The sequence below is a fragment of the Neoarius graeffei genome, chromosome 24, assembly GCF_027579695.1.
Source record: "Neoarius graeffei isolate fNeoGra1 chromosome 24, fNeoGra1.pri, whole genome shotgun sequence".
Taxonomy (NCBI): Eukaryota; Metazoa; Chordata; class Actinopteri; order Siluriformes; family Ariidae; genus Neoarius; species Neoarius graeffei.
This window is the reverse complement of record NC_083592.1, coordinates 46,285,939-46,308,589: the sequence shown is the minus strand read 5'-3', so window position 1 is coordinate 46,308,589 and position 22,651 is coordinate 46,285,939. Positions and strand designations below refer to the sequence as shown.

At 40.9% G+C, this 22,651-nt stretch overlaps 2 protein-coding genes across 2 annotated transcripts; both read right to left on the bottom strand.

Moving 5' to 3' along the window:
- Window positions 1–385: 385 nt before the first annotated feature.
- Window positions 386–7,120, bottom strand: LOC132872116 (hibernation-specific plasma protein HP-55-like). Its single transcript, XM_060906717.1, has 4 exons — window positions 6,496–7,120; window positions 6,142–6,409; window positions 871–1,015; window positions 386–592 (listed from the first exon to the last, which is right to left on the bottom strand). The coding sequence occupies exons 1-4, from the start codon at window positions 7,109–7,111 to the stop codon at window positions 386–388; spliced, it is 1,236 nt and encodes a 411-aa protein (XP_060762700.1). The 5' UTR covers window positions 7,112–7,120.
- A 7,048-nt stretch (window positions 7,121–14,168) lies between these two features.
- Window positions 14,169–21,256, bottom strand: LOC132872114 (alpha-1-antitrypsin-like). Its single transcript, XM_060906716.1, has 4 exons — window positions 20,600–21,256; window positions 20,245–20,512; window positions 14,651–14,795; window positions 14,169–14,375 (listed from the first exon to the last, which is right to left on the bottom strand). The coding sequence occupies exons 1-4, from the start codon at window positions 21,213–21,215 to the stop codon at window positions 14,169–14,171; spliced, it is 1,236 nt and encodes a 411-aa protein (XP_060762699.1). The 5' UTR covers window positions 21,216–21,256.
- Window positions 21,257–22,651: the final 1,395 nt, after the last annotated feature.

The following is a 22,651-nucleotide window of genomic DNA, read 5'->3' as shown; positions in this document are numbered from 1 at the left end:
TGACCTAATCCGCATGTCTTTGAACTGGAGGAGAAAACTGGAGCACCCAGAGGAAACCCACACAGTCATGAGGATGAAATGCAAACTCCACACAGAAAGGCCCCAGTATTGTGCCAGGTTCATACCCAGAACTTGCCTGCTGTGAGGCGACAGTGTGAACCAGTACCCCACTGTATCGCCCTCTTCCTTTTCATCTTGTATGAAACATAAAATACAATGAATAAAGTACATGAAACCTTGCTTGCAATATGGATTTTATTAAACCAATTCAAATGCTTCAGTTTTGTATGTGGTTTTTCATATTTTTGCAGTCCTATTTTTCCATCCCAACACACTACAACTCTGTATGCTAGACAAGAAAACTAACTGCAGGGGTAGTTTATTACTACTGGACATCAGAATTAGCTGGATTTGCAATTTTCCCCAGAAAGAGGACATCGTTTGTTTTTTGGTCAATTATAAACATCAAAAATGGCCGATCAAATTTCAGCGTTTCAGTTATTTGTAAAGACAAGAGAACGAAGTCTATCCCAGTCACTCCAGTAGCTTCGGTTCCAGCTTCATCCACATCTAGAGTGGCTTTATGTACAACCTGAGAACAACAAAAAAAAGGATAAAACACTGATTAATTGCAGATATGATTAAGTAATCTCTCCACATGCCAGGTAGTGAGCCTAATCTTCATATTTCCTAGCAGTTTTTCCATATCTACCTAAAACTGATGATGATTCATTACATCCATAAAATGGCTTCAGATTACATAAAAGCATCAGTGATGTTCAAAACTCCCAACCTCATGTTTAATTAACTGCCACATGAACATCCAACATAAGCACATCTACTGCCATTTTGTACAAATAATTTTCTTACCTTAGAAACTAACAATTTTTTGTCAGAAATCCCAGAGAAGTTAGCTTTGGCTGTAAACATATCCTTAAATCCCAGTTCAGACAGAATGCTGCACAGAGAGTATGATGTTTTTAGGGACAGTTTCGGGACGTGGACGCTGAACGTTCTGGAGAAAGAGAAATGCAGGTGTAGTTCATAAACTAATCCTGTAGTCTTCAAGGTTGCAGAAGCTATCTGAGTGAATTATATTCGTTAAGAGTTAGATAATGTGTATGCATTTCAAAATTGTTCATTAATCCACTTCTCTACTAGACACAAGTGTTTTACTGGGAAATACGCAAATCGCATTTTTTTCTACAAACTACATCAGAGACATTGAGAACACCAACCATGACATTTTTCAGTATCTTCACTCATGAGGAAATTGATGAATTGTTTTGATAAATTTGGGTACTTTTTGTTTGTGAATGTGTCGATACAATAAAAAGAAAATCACATATTGGCTTGATGATATGAAGTTTATCTTGTTGTGTTGATAAACTTGCATTTTTGATCTGAAATGCATCATGTCTCTGACTGACATATTTAATTATTCCATGAATTCGAGTCGTACATGAGCTGATAGCTGATGAGTCGCATAGCACCGGAGTTGGCTATAAGCCATGTACGACAAGATTGAATGAAATAACTGCTTTATTCTATCCATATTCACTGGATTTTGGGAAACAGAGCATTTTATTTTCATTCTTTGCAAATTCGATAAATAAAAACTTTATACAAAATGCCTCACAAAATCATTTCCACTCAACAACCGGAGAAATGCCAGTAAGCAATTTGTAAAAAATGCTAACAATAAAAGAATAAAAAAATTAAAATAAATAGGAAAGAAATGCAAAATAAAGATACGTTCTTATCATCAGATACTCGTCTTGTCTCGTCTCGTCTTCTTCCGCTTTATCCGGGACCGGGTCGCGGAGGCAGCAGTCTAAGCATGGAAGCCCAAACTTCCCTTTCCCCCGACACCTTGGCCAGCTCCTCGGGAAGAACACCGAGGCGTTCCCAGGCCAGCCGAGAGACATAGTCCCTCCAGCGTGTCCTGGGTCTTCCCCGGGGCCTCCTGCCGGGGGGACATGCCTGGAACACCTCCCCAGGGAGGCGTCCAGGAGGCATCCGAAAAAGATGCCCGAGCCACCTCAGCTGATTCCTCTCGATGTGGAGGAGCAGCGGCTCTACTCCGAGCTCCTCCCGAGTGACTGTGCTTCTCACCCTGTCTCTAAGGGAGCACCCAGCCACCCTGCGAACGAAACTCATTTTGGCCGCTTGTATCTGCGATCTTGTTCTTTCGGTCATTACCCAAAGCTCATGACCATAGGTGAGAGTCAGAACGTAGATCGACCGGTAAATTGAGAGCTTCGCCTTTTGGCTCAGCTCCTTCTTCACCACGACGGACCGGTAAAGCGACCGCATCACTGCTGAGGCTGCACCGATCCACCTGTCGATTTCACGCTCCATCCTTCCCTCACTCGTGAACAAGATCCCAAGATACTTAAACTCCTCCACTTGAGGCAGGACTTCTGCACCAACCTGAAGAGGGCAAGCCACCCTTTTCCGGTCGAGAACCATGGCCTTGGAGGTGCTGATTCTCATCCCAGCCGCTTCACACTCGACTGCAAACCGCCCCAGTGCATGCTGGAGGTCCTGGTTTGAAGAAGCCAACAGGAAAACATCATCCGCAAAAAGCAGAGATGAAATCCTGGGGTTCCCAAACAGGATTCCTTCCGGCCCCTGGCTGCGCCTAGAAATTCTGTCCATAAAAATTATGAACAGAACCGGTGACAAAGGTCAGCCCTGCCGGAGTCCAACATGCACTGGGAACAGGTCTGACTTACTGCCGGCAATGCGAAAGTATCATCAGATACTTTCTTTCCATATTTTGTTGCTTTTTTTTATTTTGGGGGGGGGTTTGTTTTCAAGTAGAGTTTTTATTTCATCCTTGCTTGGTTCAGCAAAATGCTCCACCAATTTATTTTTCTCTACTCGTGGTATATGAGCTGATAGCCTAGTGGTTGAGTAGCCAGTCAGAGAGTGCATGACTGCTCATATCCAGTGAATGTGGATATAATATTAAATAATATTGGCTGGCTTTTTTTCCATGGTCTATTAGATATATTCCATTCAGCTAGCAAGAACGACTCAAAGACGAGTTCAATATCATGCTAGCTAAATGGAATATATTTGATAGACCCCCCCAAAAGCCATTATTATTATTATTATTATTATTATTATTATAATACATATGACTACACACTCTTCATATCAGAATTCTCGAAGGCCAAAGCTAGTTTACCCATGACTCGGTGCTATTAGCGTGGCAGTCCAGTTACCCTCCAGCCGGTGTAGTGTTAGTGAAGGCCAGTGCTAGCATAGTCAAGCCGAATATTATTATTATTGTTATTATTTTCCCTGCGTAATTTACTTTTAAAAATCAACATTGACAACTACACACAATAGAGTGACCTGACAGCCAAAATTCTCTCAAAATCTTCCACTTTGAACGAAGCAAACCTGCCGGCCATGCTTGTTTACAAATTGTCAGAGTCACTCGGTAGCGCGAAGTTTTACATCTCTTTTCCAGTTTTTCAATGTCCTTTGGTATGTTTTTCTCTTGTAAATATGCATGAAGAATATATAATAAAGCTTTGGTAGCCTTTCGGGTGTTCAGCAGGTCTTTGGTTTCAGTTTATTTACTTAGTGCTTAATCCTAGCAGTAGCACTGGATTAGCCTCGTCTTCTCTCTTTCCCGGCTGACAAAGAAATGATTCTGCACCTGCACAGCAGAAAACTCTCTCACTGAATAGTCACATGAGCTCCAATGTGTGATGTTATTTTGTCTTGACAACCATGCAATATCATAAGCCATATTTGAATGCTCATTCTCCATTGGGTAGAGTGATGTAATACATGTAGGATAAGTGATATACAAACAATATTGCATGTGATCAAACCAAGTGAATTAAACCCGCTAGAAGTGAATAGAATACGTTTTTATTCCATCAAAAAAGTGTCCTGTATGTATAATAATCCCTGATATTTCATGCCAATGATGTCACTCCCAGTGTTTTCCCGCTGACTTGACGTGCGTCGTCAAAATGGCAAACTGGTGCAAAATTAAAATTCTTTTGATTGACTTGCATATTTGTTTTTGTGGATGTGTCCATATAATATAAAGAACATTACACAGTCATGCAAAGACCGTGTTGAAAAACATACATTCACCACTCGAAGATAAACTTCATATCTTTGTGCGACCGTGTAATACTACATTATATTAACTGGTGTAGATTATCTGAGTAATTATATTACCTGGTGTAGATATTACTTAAACAGGCCATATGGCAAAATGAACCTCAGAGAATATTAAATTTTGATTCCCAAAGAATCATTATAGTGCTCTACACATGATGATGAATGATGTAAGTCAGGATTGATGTTGATACAATCTGTACCTATGAAAATATAATGACTCAAACCCCTTATGGTTTGGCTTAAGATGGAAAAGAACTTGCAATAATCTCATCTATTGTCCAATAGGTCTGAGAGTCACTCTGTACATTTCATAGATTATAAATTAAAAAATGTGTTTAATTGAACCCATAATCTACATCCCTGATTCCAAAAAAGTTGGGACAAAGTACAAATTGTAAATAAAAACAGAATGTAATGATGTGGAAGTTTCAAAATTCCATATTTTATTCAGAATAGAACATAGATGACATATCAAATGTTTAAACTGAGAAAATATGTCTCATTTCAAGAGAAAAATTTAAATTTCATGACAACACATCTCAAAAAAAGTTGGGACAAGGCCATGTTTACCACTGTGAGACATCCCCTTTTCTCTTTACAACAGTCTGTAAACGTCTGGGGACTGAGGAGACAAGTTGCTCAAGTTTAGGGATAGGAATGTTAACCCATTCTTGTCTAATGTAGGATTCTAGTTGTTCAACTGTCTTAGGTCTTTTTTGTTGTATCTTCCGTTTTATGATGCGCCAAATGTTTTCTATGGGTGAAAGATCTGGACTGCAGGCTGGCCAGTTCAGTACCCGGACCCTTCTTCTACGCAGCCATGATGCTGTAATTGATGCAGTATGTGGTTTGGCATTGTCATGTTGGAAAATGCAAGGTCTTCCCTGAAAGAGACGTCATCTGGATGGGAGCATATGTTGCTCTAGAACTTGGATATACCTTTCAGGATTGATGGTGTCTTTCCAGATGTGTAAGCTGCCCATGCCACACGCACTAATGCAACCCCATACCATCAGAGATGCAGGCTTCTGAACTGAGTGCTGATAACAACTTGGGTCGTCCTTCTCCTCTTTAGTCCGAATGACACGGCGTCCCTGATTTCCATAAAGAACTTCAAATTTTGATTCGTCTGACCACAGAACAGTTTTCCATTTTGCCACAGTCCATTTTAAATGAGCCTTGGCCCAGAGAAGACGTCTGCGCTTCTGGATCATGTTTAGATACGGCTTCTTCTTTGAACTACAGAGTTTTAGCTGGCAATGGCGGATGGCAAGGTGAATTGTGTTCACAGATAATGTTCTCTGGAAATATTCCTGAGCCCATTTGGTGATTTCCAATACAGAAGCATGCCTGTATGTGATGCAGTGCCGTCTAAGGGCCCGAAGATCACAGGCACCCAGTATGGTTTTCCGGCCTTGACCCTGACGCACAGAGATTCTTCCAGATTCTCTGAATCTTTTGATGATATTATGCACTGTAGATGATGATATGTTCAAACTCTTTGCAATTTTACACTGTCGAACTCCTTTCTGATATTGCTCCACTATTTGTCGGTGCAGAATTAGGGGGATTGGTGATCCTCTTCCCATCTTTACTTCTGAGAGCCACTGCCACTCCAAGATGCTCTTTTTATACCCAGTCATGTTAATGACCTATTGCCAGTTGACCTAATGAGTTGCAATTTGGTCCTCCAGCTGTTCCTTTTTTGTACCTTTAACTTTTCCAGCCTCTTATTGCCCCTGTCCCAACTTTTTTGAGATGTGTTGCGGTCATGAAATTTCAAATGAGCCAATATTTGGCATGAAATTTCAAAATGTCTCACTTTCGACATTTGATATGTTATCTATGTTCTATTGGGAATACAGTATCAGTTTTTGAGATTTGTAAATTATTGCATTCCGTTTTTATTTACAATTTGTACTTTGTCCCAACTTTTTTGGAATCGGGGTTGTACGTACTTGGTATGCACCAAAAATTCAGAGGTACCTTTCTGACATCAATTTTTGCCACTTAGTGATGTGGTGTGGACTCAAAGCCTCTTCCAAAAGGGTAATATTTTTATCAGGCAGTGCCAGTATCATGGAGAATGAACCTTTGTAATTCAAACGAAGGACTCTGACAGCCAGTTGATGATCATAGTAGCTGTAAAAGTCATCCTCCACAAACATCATTTGAACTGGAACAGTTGTTTCCGTATCCACATGGAATTGATCCTCTCTAGTGTTTTGGGGGTCAAATGGGACACACCATTTACCTAAAGAGGAAAAAAAAAAGTTCAATGGTTATTCAAAACACAAGTAATGTCCATGAAAATACCATGACATAACTAAATGAGCTTACCTTTAAAATATACATAGCTGAGCAGATACATGATGGTCTCTGGATCCAGGTTTTCAATAAAATTGCTGATTTTGCCATGCGTCTTTTCACTTACGTATTTGTTGATTTCATTTGTGGTCTCTGTGGTATTTGTGAAATCAACAGAGAAGCCATCGGAAAGATAGAACCGCTTAAGGTTCTCCAGAAATTCTGGATGAGGTTTAAAGGTATCATTGACATAGACAGCAGTTCCAATGTTCAGATCTATCCCTGTCCTCTGATTGAAGTTTAGGAGGAGATTGAGGAAGGCTTGATGAATCTGCTCACTGGTGAAGGCAGAAGTGTCGAATCCGAGGCCACTGAGAAGCTGTTGATGAGTCTCACCGCCTGCTCCTAAAGACAGCGCAGCCAATGCGGTGGACACACTCAGTGGCGAGAAGAACACATTCTGGGACTGAGCACCAGACGCAATGCTTTTGTACAGGCGGAAAGCAAACTCATTGTTCGCCTCGTTCAGTGCTTTTATGTGGCTTTCATGGTCATCAGAGTCGGAATGTTGTTTTGGATGTCCTTGGACACTGGTGTAAATTAATGCCAAGGAAAGGCAACAACACAAACACAGGACACTCCACGCCATGATACTTCTAAGAAGATATAAAAAAAAAAAAACAGGTCTTATGGCATAAGAAATCTTATGGACAATGACTGAGCAATGAAGGACTGATTAACAAGATGATAGAATCATCTATATCCCCCACCCTATATACCAACTACTGTATATACCAAGTTTCCAGATATTATTTGTCACATTTTTCAAGTTGTGCTGCAGGAAACCAACCCTACCTCTTTACACTGACCTCAGCAGCCCATGGCATAAACCCACCGGACCTTTGGTCCAGGTGAGCTAAAAATGACAATTTCTCACATTTCTTAGTATCAAAAGGCACATATACATTACTTAATCAACACATCTACCAACTTTCAAGACCATACCACTCATAGTTTTCAAGTTCTGCTCCGGAAACAAAACCTACTCCTAAGACTAACCTGAGAGACTAAGTCTGAAATTGTTTCCATGGAAACAAGAAAAATGAAAATTTCTCAAATTTCTTAGTATGAAAAGGCACATCTACATCACCTTGTTAACATGTATACCAAGTTTCAAATCCATATCATGAAAAGTTTGGGATACATGCTCTGGAAACGAACATTGCTCTTCGAAACAAAGTCAAAATACTTGAAAAGTACTTTAAAAAAAATCCACAATAGCAAAAGGTACCAGGTCACATGTTGCTTGATATGTATACAAAGTTTCCTGAAGATGTCTTCAGTAGATTTAAAGATATAGCCCGGAAACAGAAACGTGACCGGACGGACGGATGGAACCCGTTTCTATATCCCCCGCCGAACTTCACTTGGGCAGGGGATAGAATAATTGAGCTTTCTGATCTTTAGTGATTTAAGCAATCACTTTTTGGTGAAATTTCACAATGCAAAGTTCACAATGACAACTTCATTCATGTTGGTAATGTCCAAAATAAGCTACAAATTCTCTCAACTGGTCATGGATCACTTTGGAATCTCAGTTTTGAGTGAAGTGTACTCAACCTGGTTGGCAAGCACTAGAATTTATCAACGATTGGTTCTATGATCTAGAGATTTTCAACACCAAACTTCATAATTTCCTCCAAAACACCAAAACTTCCCTACCATAGTGTTTGGTTTACAGATATACCTCATTGTCAGTGAAAATGCAAATCAAATAAGATAGCAAAGGTGTTTAATTTTGGCTGAGTTGGAGCATGAGGATGAAAAAGTGCAATCACAAATGAGAGGATTGATTGCTATTATTGTTTAAATATGGCAGAATCAGATCAGTTAAGCATGGAAAATAAAATGGCAAATGGACTTTGCATTTGAATTTTGCCAGCTGTTGTATGCATCTTTTGCATTTGAATTTGACTAAAGTTTCATTGTCTCATTTTCAAATTGCAAAAATTAGTCAGGTTTAAAAAAAAACAAATAAACAACAACAAAAAAAACCCCACAACAACACAACTCACCAAACTGTAACCACCTTCCTCAAAGTCTCGTCGTGTTGTCAAAGACGTGGAAGTGTTGTTCTTTTTTAAATGTGCATAGACTCCAACCTTTACCCTGTTTATTTTAATGTAAAATAAATCCATCTTAATTATTAACTGTTTTCAAACAGACACAAGCAGTGGACATGAGCACGTATTGATTACTTGAAGGTTATGTTCACATCAGCAATTCTGAACCTGGGGTATTGTTGCACCACTCTGTTTACTTTCCTTGCTCTAACAAACTTCTTGTATTCACAAATTCTAAAATATAATTTGTATTTTGAACACATTTACATAGTAAGGCATACACTGCTCAACATCAACCAGGTTTTAAGGATTATTTATCAGAGAGGGACAGCTGGAGAGTAGGTGATCCAGGCGAATCGCGAGATCTATGAGGGAGTCCAATGTGAGATGCTCATTTCTGCAAGTCATTTCACTCTGAATTTCGGGACGTAAACCTTGACAGAACACTGCTTTCAATGCTGGCTTATTCCATCCGCTAGCAGCTGCAAGAGTTCTGAAGTCAAGCACATATTTTCACTTGGCAAAGAAATCTATCCCGAAGAAGCTCCACTCAATTTATAGCACATCAGCAAGCTGTCTCGCTAACTCACATTGATTTGTACTTTCCTGTTAAAGGTGCTGCCGGTAAACTCGGTGTCACTTCTTTCTTTTCGTCCACCCATCCCTTATTCTTCATTCGCAACCACGTGACCAAAACTGCTTGCATCATTGACTGCAGCCATGTTGGAGGATATAAAATATGCACATACACACACTGTTAAGATATTCAGTCTTAAGAGTACAGACTGGAAGGTAAAGAGGAGTTATATTTAGAAGCTTGTAGTCATTTCTCAAATCTATTTTATAAACAATCATATTGACTGCTTCAAAAAGATCAGTATCTCACACACTAGACAACATATTTAGTTATAAAAGGGCACTCGACGGGCGAGGAGGCCGCAGTATTTGAGGAAGTGGATTGACATGAATCTTGTTCGATTGACTCTGTGATCGTTTGGGAAGAGTCTTTAATAATTTTGTGTTTCTTTCTGCGCTCTGTAAGCCTTGCATTTCGAGCTACCGTTTTAGTGCCATCTTACCTTTATCTTGCACACTTCAAGCACAGTGAAATTCATCCTCTGCATTTAACCCATCTGAAGCAGTGAACACACGCACACACTCAGAGCAGTGGGCAGCCATACCAGAGCGCCCGGGGAGCAGTCAGGGGTCAGGTACCTTGCTCAAGGGCACCTCAGCCCAAGGCCGCCCCACGTCAGCCTAACTGCATGTCTTTGGATTGTAGGGGAAACCGGAGCACCCAGAGTAAACCCGGGCAGACATGGGGAGAACATGCAAACTCCACACAGAAAGGCCCTCGCCAGCGGCTGGGTTTGAACCCGGAACCTTCTTGCTGTGAGGCGACCGTGCTAACCACTACACCATCATATCTTTGACTTTGTTGTGGCACATATTTTGTGCTGGAGCCCGGTCTGAATCCATAAAATTGTAGAGATCAGCTGGTTTCCCTAATAGAAAGAAAAAGTAAAATAAAAGCAGCGTCATCAAAAATTATATACAGCTCTTTTGAAAATGAAATAATAGTAGAAGCCTTTGATTGTCGGATCACACACTCGATGATCACGGCTTTGTCACGTTTGACAGTGGCGAGTTTCTGCATGACCCGGCTATTAAACAGATCCAATATTTCTTATATATTACAATCATTCATTAATAACTACTTCGTAGCACTTACCATTGATAAAATGTTCACTGCAGACTCGTGTGGTTTTTGCATTCTCATCGCTTAGATCAGCCCGGTTTATGTTGGACAGCCATCGACGTCTACGCTCAGTGGACAAGTCTCTTGTTTTTTCTCCTTGATTATTTATAATTGCTGGAATTCTAAAGAACTTAAGTCTCGAATAGAGTTGTGCCCACATCCAATTACAGCACAAAGAGTCGGCATAGCGAAGAAACAAAAGGAATTCTTGAGCATAACAACCTCTCGAGCATATCCTTGAAAAAGCTGTGGCACAGCATTTATGCTTATATTTACATAGGAATAACATCCATAAAATCTATCAGTCAGGATTTAGACCTCATCATAGCACAGAGACAGCTCTGGTTAAAGTAGTAAATGACCTACTGTTGGTGTCTGATCAGGGCTGTGTCTCGTTGCTTGTGTTGCTTGACCTTAGTGCAGCATTTGATACCATTGATCATTCCATTCTCCTGGACAGACTAGAAAATGCTGTGGGAGTGAAGGGAATGGCCCTCTCCTGACTCAGGTCTTATTTAACTGATTGCTATTAGTATGTTGATATAAATGGTGATATTTCTAGACGTACTGTGGTAAAGTTTGGTGTTCCACAAGGTTCTGTCTTGGGTCCACTGCTTTTTTCTTTATATATGTTACCTCTGGGTAATATTATTCATAAACATTGTATTAGTTTCCACTGTTATGCTGATGACACACAGTTGTATGTTTCTGCAAAACCTGATGAGAGACACCAGCTTAATAGAATTGAGGAATGTGTGAAGGACATTAGGCACTGGATGCTTATTAATTTCCTTCTGCTTAACTCTGACAAGACTGAAGTACTTGTACTAGGACCACATGCAGCTAGAAGCAAGTTTTCTGATTACATAGTAACTCTGGATGGCCTTTCTGTTTCTTCACATGCAGCAGTAAAAGACCTCGGAGTGATTATTGACCCGTCTTTCATTCGAAACTCACATTGATAACATTACCTGGATAGCTTTCTTTCATCTCAGAAATATTGCTAAGATAAGAAATTTAATGCTACTACATGACTCGGAAAAACTAGTTCATGCTTTCGTTACCTCCAGGTTGGATCATTGTAATGTCTTACTGTCTGGATGTTCCAATAAGTGCATAAACAAGCTCCAGTTAGTTCAAAATGCAGCAACAAGATTCCTTACTAGAACTAGAAAATATGACCACATCACCCCTGTCTTATCCACACTGCATTGGCTCCCAATCAAATTTTGTATTGATTATAAAGTACTACTATTGACCTTTAAAGCACTGAATGGTCTCGCACCACAGTACCTGAGTGAACTTCTGCTCCTCTATGACCCGCCATGCCTACTTAGATCAAAAGGTGCAGGCTATCTGCTGGTACCTCATATAGTGAAGGCTACATCAGGGGGCAGAACCTTTTCTTACAAAGCCCCACAGTTATGGAACAGCCTTCCAAGTAGTGTTCGGGAATCAGACAGTCTCAGTGTTTACTGTAAGTCTAGGCTGAAAACATCTGTTCAGTCAAGCCTTTTGTTAATGGTGTTTATGAGGTAAAGGTGTAGATCTGGAGGGTCCTCAGACATAGAGTGTTTTGGTAAACTGGGATGTATAGATGTGGTCAGCCCCCCACTCGCTTGCTCACTTGAGTTTGTTGACGGTGTAGTGGCTGCTGCTTTATGTCCCGGGGCTCCCTCATGCCTGTGTTACCTTCTGGCTCTGCCCTTTTAGTTATGCTGTCATAGTTAGTTGCCGGAGTCCCTGCTTGTACTCCGTGCAATATGTATACTGTTCCTACTTATTCAGGTGACATTGGGCATACCTAACAACCTGTGTTTTCTCCCCCCCCCCAAATCTGTCCCTCTGAGTTACATGTCAGTCCTGGGTTCGAGATGCTGACCTCTTCTGCTCCTCGGACCTGCCTGATCCATCCTGGTGCCCTGTGTCTGACTGGAGTCTCATTGCATCGCTCCTGTGGATGGCGGCCCCATGTGGACAGTTGGGGGTTGTGCCTGGAGGACGCTCTGGACTCTTGCAGTGATGCTTTTGTGGCTGGGGACTGCAGTTGACTTGCTGACTTGACTTGACTCTAGGACTGCAGTTGACTTGCTGACTTTGGGACTGCGGTTGTCATGAACGGTTTTGCACTCAGGTTTCTGTCGGAGGGGGGTTTATAGCATCAACGAAGCTGACTTTATGTTAGGACTGTTAATGTTATAGTCATGTTGTCTGTTGTTGCCTGGATGAGGATGGGTTCCCTTTTGAATCTGGTTCCTTTCGAGGTTTCTTCCTCATGTCATCTGAGGGAGTTTTTCCTTGCCACCGTCGCCACAGGCGTGCTCATTGGCGATAGATAAAATTAGCTCATATTTTAAGTTGTTCAAATTCTGTAAAGCTGCTTTGCGACAATGTTTATTGTTAAAAGCACTATGCAAATAAACTTGACTTGACTTGATATCTTCTATACTAAATGTGTACTGTGTGAGTTTGTGTATATCCTCCAACATGGCCCACTTCTGGTTCAAAGCTTCATGCATAATTAGCTATGACGTCACATGCAAAGTAAGAACCCGTCAGGCTCATGGATGAAGCTACAGCCAGCTGACTTTGGGTGAGAGGTAGGTTTCATCCTGGACAGGACTAACACAGAGACGGACAGGAAAAACTGATGGACAGACAGAAGTAAACCAGTATTGAGGTATTTCACTCACGTGACCAAGTCATGTGACGCTGCCATTTTGGACGGCACGGCTCGAATCAGTTTGAATGCGAGGAAGGCGACAAACGAAAAACATAAAAGAAAAAGGAGCGAGATGCAGAAAACACCTTCACTATCCAGCGACGTCGGGCATTTACAGGGCGAGCAGAGGGAGAGGTATTTGCAAAAATTGAGGTTAGCAGGCTTAGAGAACGACGTTCACCTGCTTCCACCAGGATTGTTCACTGACAGCTAAGGTTTGTTCACATTTTCATGTACTTTCGGTCCTCAGGATAAACAAAATGTTATTAAATGTCATTGAAATAACTTCTTAGTCTGTTGAGACATGGCCCGTTATAAGTTTTCCCTTTACTGTATTTACTAGTTTACTGAGCGCGCTCTGGGGCTGGCTGGCGGGCTGGCTAGCTAGCCAGCTCCGGGGCTGGCGGGCTGGCTAGCTAGCCAGCTCCGGGGCTGGCTGGCTCAGTAAACTAGTAAATCCAGTAAAGGAAAAACTTGAGACTGAAAGGTTTTAACAGTCATCCAAATGACTGAACGTAAACATTGCTACAGTAACATACCAGCTACTGTTGTTGACATTAGCTAGCTTGCCGTCCAAAATGGCGGACACCGGGGCGTCATGTGACCCTGTGACGTCAGGTGAAATACCTCAATACCCCTCCCTCCTTCGGAGCGGGGGTATAACAACAACCATTCACACTCACGTTCACTCCTAGAGCTAGTTTAGAGTAGCCAGTTGACCTAATCCGCATGTCTTTGAACTGGAGGAGAAAACTGGAGCACCCAGAGGAAACCCACACAGTCATGAGGATGAAATGCAAACTCCACACAGAAAGGCCCCAGTATTGTGCCAGGTTCATACCCAGAACTTGCCTGCTGTGAGGCGACAGTGTGAACCAGTACCCCACTGTATCGCCCTCTTCCTTTTCATCTTGTATGAAACATAAAATACAATGAATAAAGTACATGAAACCTTGCTTGCAATTTTGGATTTTATTAAACCAATTCAAATGCTTCAGTTTTGTATGTGTTTTTTCATATTTTTGCAGTCCTATTTTTCCATCCCAACACACTACAACTCTGTATGCTAGACAAGAAAACTAACTGCAGGGGTAGTTTATTACTACTGGACATCAGAATTAGCTGGATTTGCAATTTTCCCCAGAAAGAGGACATCGTTTGTTTTTTGGTCAATTATAAACGTCAAAAATGGCCGATCAAATTTCAGCGTTTCAGTTATTTGTGCAGAATAGGGAACGAAGCCTATCCCAGTCACTCCAGTAGCTTCGGTTCCAGCTTCATCCACATCTAGAGTGGCTTTATGTACAACCTGAGAACAACAAAAAAAGGGATAAAACACTGATTAATTGTAGATATGATTAAGTAATCTCTCCACATGCCAGGTAGTGAGCCTAATCTTCATATTTCCTAGCAGTTTTTCCATATCTACCTAAAACTGATGATTAATTACATCCATACAATGGCTTCAGATTACATAAAAGCATCAGTGATGTTCAAAACTCCCAACCTCATGTTTAATTAACTGCCACATGAACATCCAACATAAGCACATCTACTGCCATTTTGTACAAATAATTTTCTTACCTTAGAAACTAACAATTTTTTGTCAGAAATCCCAGAGAAGTTAGCGTTAGCTGTAAACATATCCTTAAATCCCAGTTCAGACAGAATGCTGCACAGAGAGTATGATGTTTTTAGGGACAGTTTAGGGACGTGGACTCTGAACGTTCTGGAGAAAGAGAAATGCAGGTGTAGTTCATAAACTAATCCTGTAGTCTTCAAGGTTACAGAAGCTATCTGAGTGAATTATATTCGTTAAGAGTTAGATAATGTGTATGCATTTCAAAATTGTTCATTAATCCACTTCTCTACTAGACACAACTGTTTTACTGGGAAATACACAACTTGGATTTTTCATACAAACTACATCAGAGACATTGAGAACACCAACCATGACATTTTTCAGTATCTTCACTCATGAGGAAATTTATGAATTGTTTTGATAAATTTGGGTACTTCTTGTTTGTGAATGTGTCGATACAATAAAAAGAAAATCACATGTTGGCTTGATGATATGAAGTTTATCTTGTTGTGTTGATAAACTTGCATTTTTCATCTGAAATGCATCATGTCTCTGACTGACATATTTAATTATTCCATGAATTCGAGTCGTACATGAGCTGATAGCTGATGAGTCGCATAGCACCGGAGTTGGCTATAAGCCATGTACGACAAGATTGAGTGAAATAACTGTTTTATTCTATCCATATTCACTGGATTTTGGGAAACAGAGCATTTTATTTTCATTCTTTGCAAATTCGAGAAATAAAAACTTTATACAAAATGCCTCACAAAATCATTTCCACTCAACAACCGGAGAAATGCCAGTAAGCAATTTGTAAAAAATGCTAACAATAAAAGAATAAAAAAAAATTAAAATAAATAGGAAAGAAATGAAAAATAAAGATACGTTCTTATCATCAGATACTCGTCTTGTCTCGTCTCGTCTTCTTCCGCTTTATCCGGGACCGGGTCGTGGAGGCAGCAGTCTAAGCATGGAAGCCCAAACTTCCCTTTCCCCAGACACCTCGGCCAGCTCCTCGGCCAGCCAAGAGACATAGTTCCTCAAGCGTGTCCTGGGTCTTCCCCGGGGCCTCCTGCCGGGGGGACATGCCTGGAACACCTCCCCAGGGAGGCGTCCAGGAGGCATCCGAAAAAGATGCCCGAGCCACCTCAGCTGATTCCTCTCGATGTGGAGGAGCAGCGGCTCTACTCCGAGCTCCTCCCGAGTGACTGTGCTTCTCACCCTGTCTCTAAGGGAGCGCCCAGCCACCCTGCGAAGGAAACTCATTTTGGCCGCTTGTATCTGCGATCTTGTTCTTTCGGTCATTACCCAAAGCTCATGACCATAGGTGAGATTCAGAACGTAGATCGACCGGTAAATTGAGAGCTTCGCCTTTTGGCTCAGCTCCTTCTTCACCACAACGGACCGGTAAAGCGACCGCATCACTGCGGAGGCTGCACCGATCCGCCTGTCAATCTCACGCTCCATCCTTCCCTCACTCGTGAACAAGATCCCAAGATACTTAAACTCCTCCACTTGAGGCAGGACTTCTCCACCAACCTGAAGAGGGCAAGCCACCCTTTTCCGGTCGAGAACCATGGCCTTGGAGGTGCTGATTCTCATCCCAGCCGCTTCACACTCGACTGCAAACCGCCCCAGTGCATGCTGGAGGTCCTGGTTTGAAGAAGCCAACAGGACAACATCATCCGCAAAAAGCAGAGATGAAATCCTGTGGTTCCCAAACTGGATTCCTTCCGGCCCCTGGCTGCGCCTAGAAATTCTGTCCATAAAAATTATGAACAGAACCGGTGACAAAGGGCAGCCCTGCCGGAGTCCAACATGCACTGGGAACAGGTCTGACTTACTGCCGGCAATGCGAAAGTATCATCAGATACTTTCTTTCCATATTTTGTTGCTTTTTTGTATTTTGGGGGGGTTTTGTTTTCAAGTAGAGTTTTTATTTCGTCCTTGTTTGGTTCAGCAAAATGCTCCACCAATTTGTTTTTCTCTACTCGTGGTATATGAGCTGATAGCCTAGTGGTTGAGTAGCCAGTCAGAGAGTGCATGACTGCTCATATCCAGTGAATGTGGATATAATATTAAATAATATTGGCTGGCTTTTTTCCCGTGGTCTATCAGATATATTCCATTCAGCTAGCAAGAACGACTCAAAGACGAGTTCAATATCATGCTAGCTAAATGGAATATATTTGATAGACCCCCCCAAAAGCCATTATTATTATTATTATTATTATAATAATACATATGACTACACACTCTTCATATCAGAATTCTCGAAGGCCAAAGCTAGTTTACCCGTGACTCGGTGCTATTAGCGTGGCAGTCCAGTTACCCTCCAGCCGGTGTAGTGTTAGTGAAGGCCAGTGCTAGCATAGTCAAGCCGAATATTATTATTATTGTTGTTATTTTCCCTGCGTAATTTACTTTTAAAAATCAACATCGACAGCTACACACAATGGAGTGACCTGACAGCCAAAATTCCCTCAAAATCTTCCACTTTGAACGAAGCAAACCTGCCGGCCATGCTTGTTTACAAATTGTCACAGTCACTCGGTAGCGCGAAGTTTTACATCTCCGATGTGTCTCTTTTCCAGTTTTTCAATGTCCTTTGGTATGTTTTTCTCTTGTAAATATGCATGAAGAATATATAATAAAGCTTTGGTAGCCTTTCGGGTGTTCAGCAGGTCTTTGGTTTCAGTTTATTTACTTAGTGCTTAATCCTAGCAGTAGCACTGGATTAGCCTCGTCTTCTCTCTTTCCCGGCTGACAAAGAAATGATTCTGCACCTGCACAGCAGAAAACTCTCTCACTGAATAGTCACATGAGCTCCAATGTGTGACGTTATTTTGTCTTGACAACCATGCAATATCATAAGCCATATTTGAATGCTCATTCTCCATTGGGTAGAGTGATGTAATACATGTAGGATAAGTGATATACAAACAATATTGCATGTGATCAAACCAAGTGAATTAAACCCGCTAGAAGTGAATAGAATACATTTTTATTCCATCAAAAAAGTGTCCTGTATGTATAATAATCCCTGATATTTCATGCCAATGACGTCACTCCCAGTGTTTTCCCGCTGACTTGACGTGCGTCGTCAAAATGGCAAACTGGTGCAAAATTAAAATTCTTTTGATTGACTTGCATATTTGTTTTTGTGGATGTGTCCATATAATCTCATCTCATTATCTCTAGCCGCTTTATCCTTCTACAGGGTCGCAGGCAAGCTGGAGCCTATCCCAGCTGACTACGGGCGAAAGGCGGAGTACACCCTGGACAAGTCGCCAGGTCATCACAGGGCTGACACATAGACACAGACAACCATTCACACTCACATTCACACCTACGATCAATTTAGAGTCACCAGTTAACCTAACCTGCATGTCTTTGGACTGTGGGGGAAACCGGAGCACCCGGAGGAAACCCACGCGGACACGGGGAGAACATGCAAACTCCGCACAGAAAGGCCCTCGCCGGCCCCGGGGCTCGAACCCAGGACCTTCTTGCTGTGAGGCGACAGCGCTAACCACTACACCACCGTGCCGCTTGTCGATATAATATAAAGAACATTACACAGTCATGCAAAGACCGTGTTGAAAAATATACATTCACCACTCGAAGATAAACTTCATATCTTTGTGCGACCGTGTAATATTACATTATATTACCTGGTGTAGATATTACTTAAACAGGCCATATGGCAAAATGAACCTCAGAGAATATTAATTATGATTCCCAAAGAATCATTATAGTGCTCTACACATGATGATGAATGATGTAAGTCAGGATTGATGTTGATACATTCCGTACCTATGAAAATATAATGACTCAAACCCCTTATGGTTTGGCTTAAGATGGAAAATAACTTGCAATAATCTCATCTATTGTCCAATAGGTCTGAGAGTCACTCTGTACATTTCATAGATTATAAAATTAAAAAATGTGTTTTATTGAACCCATAATCTACAACCCTGATTCCAAAAAAGTTGGGACAAAGTACAAATTGTAAATAAAAACGGAATGTAATGATGTGGAAGTTTCAAAATTCCATATTTTATTCAGAATAGAACATAGATGACATATTAAATGTTTAAACTGAGAAAATATGTATCATTTCAAGAGAAAAATTTAAATTTCATGAAAACACATCTCAAAAAAGTTGGGACAAGGCCATGTTTACCACTGTGAGACATCCCCTTTTCTCTTTACAACAGTCTGTAAACGTCTGGGGACTGAGGAGACAAGTTGCTCAAGTTTAGGGATAGGAATGTTAACCCATTCTTGTCTAATGTAGGATTCTAGTTGCTCAACTGTCTTAGGTCTTTTTTGTTGTATCTTCCGTTTTATGATGCGCCAAATGTTTTCTATGGGTGAAAGATCTGGACTGCAGGCTGGCCAGTTCAGTACCCGGACCCTTCTACGCAGCCATGATGCTGTAATTGATGCAGTATGTGGTTTGGCATTATCATGTTGGAAAATGCAAGGTCTTCCCTGAAAGAGACGTCGTCTGGATGGGAGCATATGTTGCTCTAGAACCTGGATATACCTTTCAGCATTGATGGTGTCTTTCCAGATGTGTAAGCTGCCCATGCCACACGCACTAATGCAACCCCATACCATCAGAGATGCAGGCTTCTGAACTGAGCGCTGATAACAACTTGGGTCGTCCTTCTCCTCTTTAGTCCGAATGACACGGCGTCCCTGATTTCCAAAAAGAACTTCAAATTTTGATTTGTCTGACCACAGAACAGTTTTCCACTTTGCCACAGTCCATTTTAAATGAGCCTTGGCCCAGAGAAGACGTCTGCGCTTCTGGATCATGTTTAGATACGGCTTCTTCTTTGAACTACAGAGTTTTAGCTGGCAACGGCGGATGGCAAGGTGAATTGTGTTCACAGATAATGTTCTCTGGAAATATTCCTGAGCCCATTTTGTGATTTCCAATACAGAAGCATGCCTGTATGTGATGCAGTGCCGTCTAAGGGCCCGAAGATCACGGGCACCCAGTATGGTTTTCCGGCCTTGACCCTGACGCACAGAGATTCTTCCAGATTCTCTGAATCTTTTGATGATATTATGCACTGTAGATGATATGTTCAAACTCTTTGCAATTTTACACTGTCGAACTCCTTTCTGATGTTGCTCCACTATTTGTCGGCGCAGAATTAGGGGGATTGGTGATCCTCTTCCCATCTTTACTTCTGAGAGCCACTGCCACTCCAAGATGCTCTTTTTATACCCAGTCATGTTAATGACCTATTGCCAATTGACCTAATGAGTTGCAATTTGGTCCTCCAGCTGTTCCTTTTTTGTACCTTTAACTTTTCCAGCCTCTTATTGCCCCTGTCCCAACTTTGAGATGTGTTGCGGTCATGAAATTTCAAATGAGCCAATATTTGGCATGAAATTTCAAAATGTCTCACTTTCGACATTTGATATGTTATCTATGTTCTATTGGGAATACAGTATCAGTTTTTGAGATTTGTAAATTATTGCGTTCCGTTTTTATTTACAATTTGTACTTTGTCCCAACTTTTTTGGAATCGGGGTTGTACGTACTTGGTATGCACCAAAAATTCAGAGGTACCTTTCTGACATCCATTTTTGCCACTTAGTGATGTGGTGTGGACTCAAAGCCTCTTCCAAAAGGGTAATATTTTTATCAGGCAGTGCCAGTATCATGGAGAATGAACCTTTGTAATTCAAACGAAGGACTCTGACAGCCAGTTGATGATCATAGTAGCTGTAAAAGTCATCCTTCACAAACATCATTTGAACTGGAACGGTTGTTTCTGTATCCACATGGAATTGATCCTCTCTAGTGTTTTTGGGGTCAAATGGGACACACCATTTACCTAAAGAGGAAAAAAAAAATGTTCAACGGTTATTCAAAACACAAGTAATGTCCATGAAAATACCATGACATAATCAAATGAGCTTACCTTTAAAATATATATAGCTGAGCAGATACATGATGGTCTCTGGATCCAGGTTTTCAATAAAATTGTTGATTTTGCCGTGCGTCTTTTCACTTACGTATTTGTTGATTTCATTTGTGGTCTCTGTGGTATTTGTGAAATCAACAGAGAAGCCATCGGAAAGATAGAACCGCTTAAGGTTCTCCAGAAATTCTGGATGAGGTTTAAAGGTATTATTGACATAGACAGCAGTTCCAATGTTCAGATCTATCCCTGTCCTCTGATTGAAGTTTAGGAGGAGACTGAGGAAGGCTTGATGAATCTGCTCACTGGTGAAGGCAGAAGTGTCGAATCCGAGGCCACTGAGAAGCTGTTGATGAGTCTCACCGCCTGCTCCTAAAGACAGCGCAGCCAATGCGGTGGACACACTCAGTGGCGAGAAGAACACATTCTGGGACTGAGCACCAGACACAATGCTTTTGTACAGGCGGAAAGCAAACTCATTGTTCGCCTCGTTCAGGGATTTTATGTGGCTTTCATGGTCATCAGAGTCAGAATGCTGTTTCGGATGTCCTTGGACACTGGTGTAAATTAATGCAAAGGAAAGGCAACAACACAAACACAGGACACTCCACGCCATGACACTGCTAAGAAGATATAAAAAAAACAAACAAAAAAAAAACAGGTCTTATGGCATAAGAAATCTTATGGACAATGACTGAGCAATGAAGGATTGATTAACAAGAAGACAGTCATCTATATCCCCCACCCTATATGCCAACTTTCAAGATACAAGTCCTCACGTTTTTCAAGTTGTGCTGCAGGAAACCAACCCTACCTCTTTACACTGGCCTCAGCAGCCCATGGCATAAACCCACTGGACCTTTGGTCCAGATGAGCTAAAAATAAAAATTTCTCAAATTTCTTAGTATGAAAAGGCACATATACATTACCTTGTTAACATGTATACCAAGTTTCAAATCCATATCATGAATAGTTTTGGATATATGCTCCGGAAACAAACGTCGCTCTTAGAAACCAAGTCAAAATCTATTTTTATGTAAAAATTTGAAAAATACTTTTTTCAAAAATACAAAATTGCAAACTGTGCTGTATATATAGATATGTATACTTATCACATGTTGCCTGATATGTATACAAAGTTTCATGAAGGTATCTTCAGTAGATTTAAAGATATAGCCCAGAAACAAAAATGTGACCGGACGGACGGATGGAACCAGTTTCTATATCCCCTGCCGAACTTCATTTGGGCAGGGGACAAAAAAAAAAAAAAAAATTGAGCTTCCTGATCTTTAGAGATTTAAGCTATCACTTTTTGGTGAAATTTCACAATGCAAGTTCACACTGACTTCATTCATGTTGGTAATGTCCAAAATAAGCTACAAATTCTCTCAACTGGTCATGGATCACTTTGGAATCTCAGTTTTGAGTGAAGTGTACTCAACCTGGTTGGCAAGCACTAGAATTTATCAACGATTGGTTCTATGATCTAGAGATTTTCAACACCAAACTTCATAATTTCCTCCAAAACATCAAAACGTCCCTACCATAGCGTTTGGTTTACAGATATACCTCATTGTCAGTGAAAATGCAAATCAAATAAGATAGCAAAGGTGTTTAATTTTGGCTGAGTTGGAGCATGAGGATGAAAAAGTGCAATCACAAATGAGAGGATTGATTGCTATTATTGTTTAAATATGGCAGAATCAGATCAGTTAAGCATGGAAAATAAAATGGCAAATGGACTTTGCCAGCTATTGTATGCATCCTTCACATTTTAATTTGACTAAAGTTTCTTTGTCTCATTTTCAAATTGTAAAAACAACGAGTTCAGTGAGGGGAAAAAAAAAAAAAACACACAACTCACCAAACTGTAACCACCTTCCTCAAAGTCTCGTCGTGTTGTCAAAGACATGGAAGTGCTGTTCTTTGTTAAATGTGCATAGACCCCAACCTTCACCCTGTTTATTTTAATGTAAAATAAATCCTTCTTAATTATTAACTGTTTTCAAACAGACACAAGCAGTGGACATGAGCACGTATTGATTACTTGAA

Bases quoted from the DNA above. Each gene is read 5' to 3' on its own strand.
- LOC132872114 (XM_060906716.1), bottom strand. From the start codon at position 21,215: ATGGCGTGGAGTGTCCTGTGTTTGTGTTGTTGCCTTTCCTTTGCATTA. The intron at 14,796-20,244 runs GTACCTCTGAAT...CTCTTTCTCCAG, and splicing joins CAAAAATGGATGTCAGAAAG to AACGTTCAGAGTCCACGTCC. The intron at 14,376-14,650 runs GTAAGAAAATTA...TGTTGTTCTCAG, and splicing joins AAAAATTGTTAGTTTCTAAG to GTTGTACATAAAGCCACTCT.
- LOC132872116 (XM_060906717.1), bottom strand. From the start codon at position 7,111: ATGGCGTGGAGTGTCCTGTGTTTGTGTTGTTGCCTTTCCTTGGCATTA. The intron at 1,016-6,141 runs GTACCTCTGAAT...CTCTTTCTCCAG, and splicing joins CAAAAATTGATGTCAGAAAG to AACGTTCAGCGTCCACGTCC. The intron at 593-870 runs GTAAGAAAATTA...TGTTGTTCTCAG, and splicing joins AAAAATTGTTAGTTTCTAAG to GTTGTACATAAAGCCACTCT.